Genomic DNA, 13,573 nt, shown 5'->3' on the forward strand with positions numbered 1-13,573 from the left:
ATATTACACGTGTTGTGTAGAATAATGTGTTTTGTAGTGTTGTAGAAGGGTTAAGTGAAAAAAAAAAAAGCAAAAAGAAAAAAGAGAAACGGAACAACACGAAATGGAGCAAATTAAAAGTATTGCATTATTAATATTGTCTTCAATGATCTACTATTCTGGAAGGTTAAAAATGTTAATATGAAATGTAAAATTTATAAAATAAATATAAACAAAAAAATAGGAGAAGAAGATAAGGAGATTATGTGGTCTGATCATAAGAAAGAAGAATAAAGAATTCAAAAAAAAAAAGAAAAATAAAATAAATTTGGGCAAATGAGAGATAAGAAACTGTGTAGTTTGACAAAGAGACTTTTGATCGTAAAGTGAACAATCAAGACAAGACAAGACAAGGCAAGATAAGGTGAATAAAGAAGATTTGTTTTATGCAAATGGGGACCTGGAGTTAAAGGTAAAGAGCTAGAAAGACGCGACTTTTTTCCTTTTCCTCAAGTGTATTAAAGTTGAAGATGGTATATAGGAGGCGAGTGAAAAAACAATGTATCCTTATCAGTTTCAATATAGAAGTAAGCAAAAAGCAAAAAGCAAAAAGCAAAAGTTTTAGGATTTTGTCGAGATAGATTAAGGATTTATCATCTGCAGCTGATGCTGCAGATAAATGAAAGAGGAAGAGAGATTAGAAAAGTAAAGTAAAGTATACTTACAGAAATAGATAAGGGTGGTGTTGAGATAATGACAAGCACCACAATAATGATAAGAAACCAATTAATGGTGATCAACAAATAAGTTGAGGATAGGAATTGGAGTTTTGTTACAATCTAAGGCGACACTATATTACCAGCCATTTTGTCAAAGGATATAACATATAGTAATGAAACAATTGTGTAAAGAGAGTCAGGTAGAGAAAAGAATAAAGAAAAGAAAGAAAGAAAGAAAGATGCCAATTGAGAACAAAAAAAAAGAACAACCTGTTTTTGACATGAAATGAAGTGATTGTCAATGTCAACCGTCTTAATACATCTTGTTTCGTTCAATCTTCCCATATTACCCTCTTTGTCTCTCTTTGTCTCTCTTTCTCTGTCTCTTTCATTAGCCGTGCTTAAAAATATGTGTGTGTGTGTGTGTTTTGTTCTTACCTACAATCTTCCCCCCTCCCTCCTCCAATTTCTTAATTCCCTTTCCCCCTTTTTTCCTTCAAGAGAGAGAGAGAGAGAAGAGAAAGAAGAGAATAAAGAAAGAAAGCATGTGATATGGGGATTTTTTTTTTGTTCTATTTTAGAAAATTTGATTTGCTAAAAATGAAATGGTACATTATCATACATTATCATTAAGTGTCGGTAGTATACGCGATTGTAGTAAGGATTCCACAAAGTAGTGGGGTTAGGGTTACTGTTGCTTGTATAGTTACGGTTACAGCCACGTCTAATGCTATATGGTCCCGTCAAGTGCTGTCTTGTCCTCGCTAGTTCGTGGATATTTACATTCGTCATCTCTATTTATAATTCTAGTTCCTCACTCCTCCCCCTCCTCCCCCCTAGCAACAACAAACTAGATATTTAAAAAAGCAAAGGGAGGCAAAGCAAAGGAAAGTGTGAGAAAGTGTGGGAAAGTGTGGGAAAGTGTGATCTAGACCGCAACTAAAAAAAGCAGCAGCAGCAGCAGGCCTCGATTATACTGCGGTACTTTCTTTTTTTGTGCTCTCTCTCTCTCTCTCTCTCTCTCTCTCTCTCTCTTTTTCTTTCTCTTTTATTTTTTCTGAGTTTGGGGCGGGTTGACGGGTGTGCGGGAATTCCTTTTACTTTTCTTTTTTTTTTTTTACTTTCTTTTTTTTCTTGCATTGCTAACAGTTTTTTTTCTTTGAGCGGGTTTAGACCATCCCTGTCATTTTCTCATGTTTTATTATTTAGAAAATGTATATATTGTTCAAGTGTTTCTCATTCTCTCTCTCTCTCTCTCTAAAATAGCATGTCAGTGGTCTCGTGATCCTTTACATATTTGCTGTGGTAATGACCTAATGACGTAGTTATATAAAGGGAAAAAAAAAGTTACAATTCTAGAAGTTAGTGACTATTGTGGATAAGAAAAGACAAGAAAAGACTAGACTAGAAAAGGGGTGTAATCTGTTTTTTTTTTATGGCTGTGTGATTAGAAGATGGACGTGTTTCTTGGTGAGATAAACACTTTTTTCTTTCTAACGCATACATTAGTAGTATATATCCATCTCCTCATGTTTCTTTTACTGTTTTCAAACCACCCCCCACCCCCCACATACTCGAACACCCACTCACCCACTCACCCAACTTATTTACTTATCTGAGTTAGATTCTCACATGTTCCTCCACTTCTTTTTCTCTTTTCTCTCTCTCTCTCTTTAATTTTATACCCTGTTTCAGTTTCTCCACTGATTGTTGAATAGAAGTCAAATCAACAAAGTATATTATTATAAATTGGCAATTTGATAATGCACGATCCGCGTGATCTGATTGGATGATAAGCAACGGAGCAAAAAATAAAAAAATAAAAAAATAAAAAAAGAGAAATTCAAACAGAAATTCACAAAGACATGTTCCATTTATCCTGGCTTTTTATCCAAAGGTACACTACCCACATACATACATACATACATACCCAACAACCAATGTATGAGTGACTAATCTATTTTTTTTTTTCTTTCTTTTTTTTTCTTTTTTTTTCACTATATACACTACAGCCCAGTTCAGCATACATACTTATACACATACACTTATATTTCTCTCACTATACAATATATATGCAGATACGTTACAATTTATTTAATTAAAAATAAAAATAAAAATTAAAATTAAAATTAAATCAGTGTGTTATGTATAGTGTATGTAAATATAAATATATATATATATATAGAAACGAATCTATCGCCCAGTCGAAGCTTCCGCCTCTTCATCCACTTTCACACTCTTTTTTTCTTCCCTTTTTTTTTCTTCTTCTTCTTCTTCTTCTTCTTCTTTATACTTCTTCAAGACAAGTAAACGGAAAAGAACCAAAAGGCCAAACAACAACCCTTAAGCTTCACTTTCTTCTTCTACCAACCCCACCCAACAAACTTTATACTACAAACACTTTCAATTCTCATAAACCATTTATTGAAAACATATTTCACTCGAAAAAAATAAAAAGAGAAAAAATTTAACAATCTTTTTTTTTTATCTTCATCTTTTGCAACAACTTTTTTTTTGAAAAAAAACACACACACACACATTAATATTCACATTAATATACTAATAATAATAACTACATTTTATCGAAAATAAAAATGAGTGTACCATTAACAGAACATACTGCTATCCTTGCGAAATACTTGGACTTGCCCCAAAAGGGTAAGATTCTTGCTGAATACGTTTGGATTGATGCTGAAGGAAGAACCAGATCCAAATGTAGAACCTTGGCCAAGAAGCCATCGAGCGTTGACGACTTGCCAGAATGGAACTATGATGGTTCCTCAACCATGCAAGCACCAGGTCACGACTCTGATATCTACTTGAGACCAGTTGCTTACTACCCAGACCCATTTAGAAAAGGCGACAATATCATTGTCTTGTGTGAATGTTGGAACAATGACGGTACCCCAAACAAGTTTAACCACAGACACGAATGTGCCAAATTGATGAAGGCCCACGCTGATGAAGAAGTTTGGTTTGGTTTGGAACAAGAATACACCCTCTTTGACCAATACGACTACCCTTATGGATGGCCAAAGGGTGGTTTCCCAGCCCCACAAGGCCCATACTATTGTGGTGTCGGTACCGGTAAAGTTGTTGCTAGAGACGTTATCGAGGCTCACTATAGAGCATGTCTTTATGCCGGTATCAACATTTCTGGTATCAATGCCGAAGTGATGCCATCCCAATGGGAATTTCAAGTTGGTCCATGTGAAGGTATCAATATGGGTGACGAATTGTGGATGGCTCGTTATCTTTTGGAGAGAACTGCTGAAGAATTTGCCGTTAAGGTTTCTTTCCACCCTAAACCATTGAAGGGTGATTGGAATGGTGCTGGTTGTCATACCAATGTTTCCACCAAGGATATGAGAAAACCAGGTGGTATGAAGGTTATCGAAGTTGCATTGAGCAAATTGGCCAAGAGACACAAGGAACACATGTTGTTGTATGGAGCTGATAACGAACAAAGATTAACTGGTCGTCATGAAACCGCTAGCGGTGACTCATTCTCCTCGGGTGTTGCAAACAGAGGTGCCTCTGTCAGAATCCCAAGATCAGTGGCTAAGGAGGGTTACGGTTACTTTGAAGACAGAAGACCAGCATCAAACATTGACCCATACTTGGTTACAGGTATCATGGTGGAAACCATTTGTGGTTCTATCCCAGATGCTGACATGGCTAAGGAATTTTTGAGAGAAGCTAGTGATTTTTAAAAGTAGAAGCAAAGGGGCGGGAGAGAGAGAGAGAGAGAGAGAAAGAGAGATGTGGAGAAGAATGAAAAACAAATAAAATAAAATAAAACAGAGATGATGAAGATGATGACAAAGACAATAATAAATAGAAAGATAATTTGAAAATGACAGTTTGCTGTGGTTTATATATCATTGAGTTGAATCTTGTTCTCTTTTTCTCTTTTTCTCTTTTTCTCTTTTTCTCTTTCCTTTTTTCTGTTTTTTTGTTTTCTTATTGATAATTTATAGATTGGCAAAAGAAGTTGAAAAGAAAAAGTAAATCAAATGATGAATAGAGTAGTCTTTCTATATTCATGTATGCGTATCATGGGATTTGGATAAAACCCTTCACTTTGTATGTCAACCGCGGGTTTAGCTATTGATAACAGTCACTTGATTAAAACCTCGAGATCAGATCTCTTAGAATAAACCAAAAAAAAAAAAAAGAAAAAGTTTCGTTTATATCCATATTTGGAAGAATAATACATTACATTTGTCTACAATAGATCGTTTTGGTCGTGCACTTGTGGTCTTCGGAATTACATGTCCAACGGTTCTTCTCCTTCTTTTCTTTATTTTTTCTTCGTTCAATTTTTCAATTTTTCAATTTTTCAATTTTTTTTTATTTTCTTCGTAAAGGGTTTTCCCAAAAGTATAAGCCTATATTTATATTTTTCTTCTCTCTCCCTCTCTCTCTCTCTTTCTCTTTTGTGATTTACCGCGGTGAGATTTGCCAAATGGGGGAATTACAATTATGGGCAAGCAATGAGATGAGGATATAGAATCATAATTGAAATGCTGATGAAACAAAGTTAGGTATGCTTTTTGAAGTTGGTATATACATACAAATTGTTTAAACTTTTTACCAAAAAAAAAAGAACAGAATAGGACGAAAAATAAAAAAGAAAGATCTGGTCCCTAAAAATGTAACTGTAAATAGTATAAACAGGTTATCATAGCAGGTATCAAAAGGAGAAGAAAAACAAACGCTTGTACCTTCCAAGTCCTTTTTTGATCGATTTCGAAATGTTTTAGAGCAAAGTGTAGACTATCTGAATTATTTTATTTCAACAAAAACAGCTCATTAGTAGAGTTGGATTTAACAGCCATTGTAGTATAGTGGTAAGTACAGCTCGTTGTGGCCGAGCAGACCCAGATTCGATTTCTGGCAATGGCAAGTTTTATTTTTTTCCCCTTTCTTTCTTTTTTTCAATTTTTTTTTATAGGCTCTTTGTCATTTTTCTTTTATTATTAAGTTAATCTCCCTCGTTGAGTATAGACAAATGAATTAAAGAATTTGGTTTAAGAATAAGACAAAAAACAAAACATTCTATTGCAAATGCAATTTTTTTTTTCCCTCTTTGAATAGGATTCAACACTTGTGATAAGTCCATAATTACTGATTATTGCATGTCCATTCTGATGAGTCAATCACCACATTGGAATTTAGGTCCTATTAGCTTCAATCTCTAACATTTTCAAATTCATAACTTACACTTGGACTGAAAAAAAAAATTTGAGTTGTTGCGTTTAAAACTGCGGGGATAATTTTCAATCTTACAATGGGAAACTTTCACCTTTGTTATTTCCTTCCTTCTTTTTTTCTTCTTTTCTTTCTTTCTTTCTTTCTTTCTTTTTCTTTAGTTTACTAAATGAATCATTAGCCTATTAAAAAAAACTATTTTATTCATGCTCAAACCTTGGATATTATTGTTTGCAGCCATAATTGTTTTTCTACTAAATGTTTGTTAACAAGCTGCTCACTCTTTCTTTTTTTTTTCTTCCATACTTTTTCCTATTCTCTTGATTTTTAAAACTGAATTCATTTTCGCAATCTTGCCAAAAGTAATAAAAAAATAATATTAGCACAGGTAGTGCACTTTTCACCAAAAAGCCGTATCAACATTGAGATTGTGGTATCGTACATACAAGTCTGTTGAACGGAAAATGATAATCAAGTAACAATTCTCGAGGCTAACCTTCCCCCCAAGTCCAACCCAGCCCAATTAAAAAAATAAAAGAAGAATATGTCAGATTCACCGGTATGTCTAAACGTTATTTTATGTGTGTGTGTGTGTGTGTGTTTAATATATACATATATACAAACTCAAGTCTCTCCACCAGCTTAGTACTAACTTTTTATCAAAGGTTACAATTGATAGCACTTTTTTGGCAGATGCAAAGAAGATAATTCGCGAGAGAATTATTCCATGGGAGGGTCTTGCTAGAGCAGGCGTGGTATCGGAAGATAACGCAAATCAAATCAAGATATTGGAGAAACAGTCAACCGAAAACAGATATGCAACAGTGAAGCAGCAATTGGACTTGTATTCCAAAGGGTTGCTTAGTGTCTTGAGCCGTGTTAAGGATAAAGATGACGTTATTAAGAACGTATTGACCTTGATAAACGACTTGGTTATCAATGTACCAGGCTTTTTGAAAACCTTGTTGGGCTTGAAATCCGTTGATAAAGGATTACCATACGATCCATTTGTTAAACATTTGCAGCTGAAAGAACCGTTGATTAAGTCGCTTGCATTGTACAACCTAGTAATTTTGTTAAGATCGGCAGGCGAGGCTGACGCAGAGACTCTCATCACCGTGTTTAGTACCATCACTTCACTTCTTGAGCTTCCAGATACCAATTACCAATTTATTGCCATTCAGTATCTCCAAGAATTGGTCACCAACCGATCTTACAAGAACATTTATCAAAAACATAATCTTTTAACCAATTTCAGGCCGATTAATGCATTGATTGACAAGCTGGCTGGTCACCCAAATGCAACCGGTTTGCAACTTTCCTACAATGTGCTTTTGGCCACATGGATATTATCTTTTAATGCGGAAATTAACAAGTCCATAGTGCACAATTTCCCCCAATTGGCTGGAAATTTATTAGTGATTGCCAAGGATTCAATCAAATTAAAGATTGTTAGGATCTCCATTGCAATCATCAAAAACTTTGTTAGTGTTACTACATCGCCACAGGACCAGTTCAAGGTTATTAAAATACTCTTGTTCCACGACGATGCAGTTAACACTATCAAGACTTTACAAGAAAGAAAATTTGCTTCAAATGGAAGTGACGAAGAGTTGTTTAATGACCTCGCATACTTGTCGGATACATTGCACGAAGTTGTTTCAAAAAAGTTATCATCATTTGACGAGTACTTAACGGCATTGGAAAACCCCAAGTTGATCAGTTGGGCATCACCAACTCACAAATCGACTGAGTTTTGGTTAGAGAACTCTGGGAAATTCAAAGACAACAACTTTAAACTTGTCAAGAGGATATTTGAAATCTTGAGCACTAGTACGAATAATCCCGTTGTTGCAACAATCTTGTTGAATGATTTGCAGTTTTTGATCAAAAACTTGGGACACGACTTGGTTCATTTCATCAATACGGAAAAGGGCGGGCTGTACAAGGTATTGGTTATGTCATTTCTCGAGAATAGTCATGGTAACAATGAGCTCAAGTATGAGGCATTGAAGACTATTCAATTGCTTGTAGGTCACAATTTTTAGAATGATAAAATAAATAAATTTTTTTATAAAAAGAACATAATCGAATGATACTTGTCTAAAACTAGATTTTACTCAACTTGTGTAAAAACACTGTATAAGTCTCTTTCCACTCTTTTTCCACTTTTTATCTATCTTTTATTTCTTGCATTTGTGGTTTGTTGTATACCTATATTTTATGTATGCCCAGATGCTTCTTGTATTCTCAGTTCTCGTCTATTAATTTTAGTATCAATTATTCTATTTTATATTTTATACTTTATATTTTATATTTTTATTTTTATGTTTATTTTTTATTTTTTATTTTTTATTTTCCTTTTTTTTTTATTTTGAAATTTGAATCAAAACACAGATAGGTCGAATGAAATTATTATGGAGTAGCAGAAGTTTAGAAATATCCTAATTTTATTCAACATACCCAATGCAAAATGATATGATATATAGAGACAACCGAATAAGAACATTTGATTCCAATGTCGATTCAGACAAAGTTCAGTACAGTTGGAACGATATAATTGATTTCCCATTTACATCAACTACAGGCTTGGTTGATGCCGGGTTCTATTTTGCACCGTTAAAAAATCAACCCAAAAGACTACGATGTGGTTATTGTACTCATGCTGTACAATTCAACGACGCATTAGACCTCAAATCTATTACATCGGAACATCTTAAAACGAGCTTTAAATGCCCCAAATCTTCAATGATCGAAGCTTTCTATTCATGCAATGACCCTAATTCAGAAGATTCCACCAGATTCAATTGGAGTAAGCATTCCATATACAAGAACCCATTCAGCAAAACGGCAATCGAATTTCGACGAGAGTTTTTCAAAAATTTCCCATTGGACAAGATATCATACAAGGCCAATTCAGATACCTTATCACAAGCGGGGTTTGTATACGACCCATTCGATCGTGAGAGTGATCGAGTTATGTGTATGTATTGCCATTGCGCGTTGGATTATTGGGAGGAAGACGATGATCCCATGGAAGAACATATCAAAAACAGTTCACGATATTGCTACTTCTTGGATATGTTTGAACAGCGCAATCGAAAAAAATATGAGTTGAAAGAGAAAAGTGGAGATTTCGAAGTGGCAATAGATTCGATGAGATTGAATAAAGAGAATCAACTGGAAACACATTCCTTATTTGTTGATGCAGATGATAAATCAAGTGAGGAATTGAATTTGAGCTTACATCTGGAAACTGAACAAGGTTCAAGTTCTTCACACGATTTGGCGATGATGGAAAAGAGAAAAGATCAATATAGTTTGTCACATCAGAAATCACTGATGCCGAAATCAGAACTTAAATTAAAATCAAAGTCGCTGCAAGTGATAACACCAGATGTGATTGAAGTACAGAGTACAGTTGCAAAGCCATTGGGCTCAAGGAATGTCACGTCACAGTTTCAAAATTCAAGGTCAGATAGTGATTCAGATTCAGATTCAGATTCAGATTCGGATTTTTCTCAGGAGTTGCCAAAATTAAAGCGCAAATTGGAACCGCCGAATTACAGAACTAAACTGCTCAAAAGTGATGCCACTTTCTTTAATCAACAGAACAAACGTGCCAAACTTTCCAATTTGGAAAGCGCATCAAGTTTGCCAAGGACTTTACCTAGAACCAAACCAGGAAGGAGGGATGAAAATCTTGAATATTGGAACAAAGTACCAGACGATGACCTTTTACAGGAATTTATAGATGTTGCCAAAACTACTTCAAAAGTGCCCAACAAAGAAACTGACAGGAAGGTTAATGTTTTACCAGTACCAGCACCAGTTGCAGAAAACAACCGGGAATTATCTAGCACTCTGTCCCTTTCCATGGTGGATTCTAATGAGTTTGAAGGAGCTGAAGCTTTATTGAATGATCACAAGGATGATTCCCAAAGCAATTATGCTCCTGCAGCAGCTGCCGATAACGACAACAACAACAACAACAACAACGACAACGACAACGACGACAACAATGATGATGATGATGTTGTTGATGATGATGATGATGATGATGGATTTAGCGTTGACGTTGATGCTGGAGATACATCTTACAAGGAATCAAGCGGTAATGATGATTATACAGAGGATCTCGATGCCTCGATTGTAGAAATTAAACCAAAGACACACAACAAAGTCAAACAAGTTACTAAGAATACCAAAAGTAGACAAGATACTAAGTATTCCAAACTGTCTGCACTGAAAGATATGTCTCCTAAAATTAGCAACAAAGACAATGATAAGAACAAGAAGAAACCTCAGTTGATTAAACGAGTCACACCTGCTCCAACTGTTGCTGACAGTTCAAATGAGATTCTCGACTATGCCGACGCCAGTGTGAGTAGATTGGAAACGCACGTGTCAAGGAAGGCTCGCATACCACCTTTAAATATAGAATTACCTCAAAACGATCAAATATTCCGAGAAGAAACATCGAAGGTAACGGAGCAACCGGCTTTTATATCTCCACGATTGCTGCCTAGAAAAAATACCATGTCTAAAAAAGGTAATGGTCCATTAAGTCCCAGTATCTTTGACATGTCTTACGATACAACTTTAGAATATGCCACGAAAGAAAAGTCGATGGAGAAGGCAACTGGAAAACAAAAGATTAAACACAAGAACAAAGAAAAGGACAAGGTCGAAATAGAAGAAGTAAAAGTGTTTCCAAAAATTGATGGCAAATTAAAGGGAAGCATAGACGAAAATTTGTCATCACAAAGTGAATCGAAACAAGAACCCCAAGAAACACTTTGTGTAGATGCACTTGAGGTACATGAAATCCAGGGCTCAAGCACTGCAAATAATTCATTAGTTGAATCGAGTAAAGGGGAAAAAGCGGATGCCGAGAAGAAACCTGAGGTTAGTGCTCCTACAAATCCATCTTTACATGCAAATAACGAAGCTTTAGAGCATAGAAAGAGAATGGAATTCCGCTCAACATCAATACCAAACGTAGAACAAGATTTAAAGCTAAATGATCAGACAGATTTTGATGGTAATGCTTCAGCATCAAGTAATAAAGACCAAGAAGATAATGTCTTTGACCGGAATGTAATTCCAGCAGTACCAGCAGCCGAGAAGACCAAAAACAGTGAGAAAAATGGACAAAAAGTTGAATCTACTGATGTAATGGATTCTGAAGCTGAGCAGTGTATTGTTGAATGCGCGACAAAAAACAACATAGACAAACATGCCGATGGTATGCACTCAGATGGCATTAACGAAGACCACAGGGAAGAGGAGTATAAAGAAAATCGATCCACATCTTTTGATCATGTTGCAAATGTACCGATGAACGACAAAGTATTATTGGAGAATGAAAAGTTGTCCAAAGTGCTGGAGATAAAATCAAATAATGAACTTTGTATAGGTACGAAGGTATTGTCACCTGTTGTGGATACTGAAAAGAATAACGTTAAACGAGTTTCTTTGCTTCCTGATAAAGTTACTGAGAGCGATTATGCAGATTATTTAAAATTAGTGGAGAAATTTACTGCAGCAAACTCAGACAAACATTTTAAACACACAAATGAGGTGGAAGCGAACATTGATGAAAAAGGGAAAATTGAAAGGGATAATTTAATGCAATCACCAGTTGATTATGAATCTTCAAGTGTCGCGCATGAAAGTGGTCCAAACACAAGGAATCCACAGCAGTTATCGAAAATACCAAGTGATGTCCAAGAATACACAGGAAACCAATCCGATAAAGAGCTTGAACAAGATCAAAGAAACAAAATATTCAATGCCAATGATGAAAATGAAAATGAAATAAAAGAAAATGATGAAGGCGAACATTCTACAAAAATCGTCAAAGAATTGGATCTTTTAGGGGAACATCCAAAGCTAGAGGTTAATGAAACTGCTGAGGTAGACGGCATTGAGACTAGTGGAGGAATCGAAAAGGAAAACGACAATGAGAACGATAGTAAAATTGATGAGAAAATTGAGATGGAAAGGAAACAAGAGGCAAAGAACAGCAAAGAAGAAAACAAAGATCCTTTATTTGTTGCTAACAAGGAGGAAACTATACCAGTTGATATTGACGAGGACGAGGAAATATTATTGCTTGCGCAAGAGCACTTTGCAAAGATAAGATCTCCGTACAAATTGGATACAGTAATTTTGACTGAGGATCATACAAATAAAGGTTTACGATTACGAATGAGCGATGAGGGAAAGAAGGAGGATAGCAAAAACGAGAATAGGGATAAAAAAATAAAGGATGGTTTTTTAACAAAAATTCAACTGGTGCAACATCAGGATATTGTTGATAATTCGACCTTTGTTTCCAAAACCTCATCCTCATCTTCTTCCTCATCCTCATCCTCATCTTCATCTTCTTCGAGCGCTGGTGTGACAAAATTGCAGAATATATCTGAAGATATCTTAAAGGACAATAAAACAGCAAGAATACCTGCTTTGTCACAACATGGTACTTCTGCTCTAGCTTCAATTGATGCAACAAGAGGGACATCTTCAAGGCAAGAAAATGTCCCGGACAACGTCTCGGACAACATTCTGGAAGATATTTTGGATATGACCGAGCCATTGGCTATGAACTCATCGTTAACCGATGCTCGAAATGAATCCAATCGTGATGCTCACTATGACCAAAAGAACATTGTCAATAAAGAAAATAAAGAAGTAGAACAGGCTTCGCGTAGTCCAGAGGGTACAGCGGATCTCATGATGTTGGTATTACAGCGCAAAGAGTCTTTAGAGACAAGTGCCAAAGAGCTTCGAGAGTTTGCAAACTCAGAATACGAACTACTGGATGATATTAATGGTGATTTGACTAGATTTATTGCCGAGATGCCTGAAGACGAGGAGCAAATGACAATAAGGCAGTGGGTTGAGCATTGTGCAAATAATTGCCGCGATATTGTACAGCAAACGTATTCAGAATTAAACCGGGCTATTTTGGCTGAGTATGATACTGCTATTAAAATGATAGAGTCAATTCCAAGCGAAGAAGAGTAAGAAGAAAAAAAAAAAACAAAAAAATGCTGGCACAATTAAGGCAATACGAAGTATTATAAACAACTTTGATATTGGCTTTACTAAAGTGGATTAAAGTCGATCATTATGTGAATCCTAAAAACTTTGAGTGTGGAAAATGTTAGAAGTTCTTTACTTTCGTTTTTTTTCTTTCTTTCTTTCTTTTGTATTTTTCTTTTAGTTTCTTTTATTACAAAACGCAATTTTTATTTGACTTCACTTGACTTCTTTAATAATTTTGAATTAATTCACTTTTTAATTTTTTTATTTATTTTTTTTTTTCTATTTTTGCTCTCTCTCTTTTTCTCTCTCTTTTTAATTTTTTTTTTCTTTATTTTTTTTTTTTAATTTTTGGGAATAAAAAAAATATTATATTGTAATAATCACATCGACACCTTTGTGATACATTTCCATCCGTCATTTCTGTCCGTGATTGATTTTATCTCACTTATCAACGATCCACCACTTCAGCCACAGAGTTTGCTATTAGACCTCACATTAGAGTTGCACCAAGATCAAGGTGCTTTGATATGTTACAAAGAGCAATAGACAGAATTGTGACTTAGAGATTCCAAAAAAAAAAAGAATATAAAGAATTAGAGAATTAAAGA

At 35.1% G+C, this 13,573-nt stretch overlaps 3 protein-coding genes and 1 non-coding gene across 4 annotated transcripts; all 4 read left to right on the top strand. All coding sequences in view use genetic code 12, as the record gives it.

Annotated features, from left to right (window-relative positions):
• Positions 1-3,292: 3,292 nt before the first annotated feature.
• On the top strand, positions 3,293-4,411 carry GLN1 (glutamate--ammonia ligase; the record flags this gene model as incomplete). Its single annotated transcript, XM_001525488.2, has 1 exon — positions 3,293-4,411. The coding sequence occupies one exon, from the start codon at positions 3,293-3,295 to the stop codon at positions 4,409-4,411; it is 1,119 nt and encodes a 372-aa protein (XP_001525538.1).
• A 1,123-nt stretch (positions 4,412-5,534) lies between these two features.
• PVL30_002955 lies at positions 5,535-5,606 on the top strand. Its single transcript has one exon. It is a non-coding gene; the product is annotated as a tRNA-His (tRNA).
• A 564-nt stretch (positions 5,607-6,170) lies between these two features.
• On the top strand, positions 6,171-7,960 carry VMA13 (H(+)-transporting V1 sector ATPase subunit H; the record flags this gene model as incomplete). Its single annotated transcript, XM_061119420.1, has 3 exons — positions 6,171-6,176; positions 6,464-6,471; positions 6,592-7,960. The coding sequence occupies 3 exons, from the start codon at positions 6,171-6,173 to the stop codon at positions 7,958-7,960; spliced, it is 1,383 nt and encodes a 460-aa protein (XP_060975403.1).
• A 418-nt stretch (positions 7,961-8,378) lies between these two features.
• On the top strand, positions 8,379-12,944 carry PVL30_002957 (uncharacterized protein; the record flags this gene model as incomplete). Its single annotated transcript, XM_001525489.2, has 1 exon — positions 8,379-12,944. One exon carries the CDS (start codon positions 8,379-8,381, stop codon positions 12,942-12,944), a length of 4,566 nt encoding a protein of 1,521 aa, XP_001525539.2.
• Between the last annotated feature and the right edge of the window lie 629 nt (positions 12,945-13,573).

Source organism: Lodderomyces elongisporus, chromosome 3 (genome assembly GCF_030384665.1).
Source record: "Lodderomyces elongisporus chromosome 3, complete sequence".
Taxonomy (NCBI): domain Eukaryota; kingdom Fungi; phylum Ascomycota; class Pichiomycetes; order Serinales; family Debaryomycetaceae; genus Lodderomyces; species Lodderomyces elongisporus.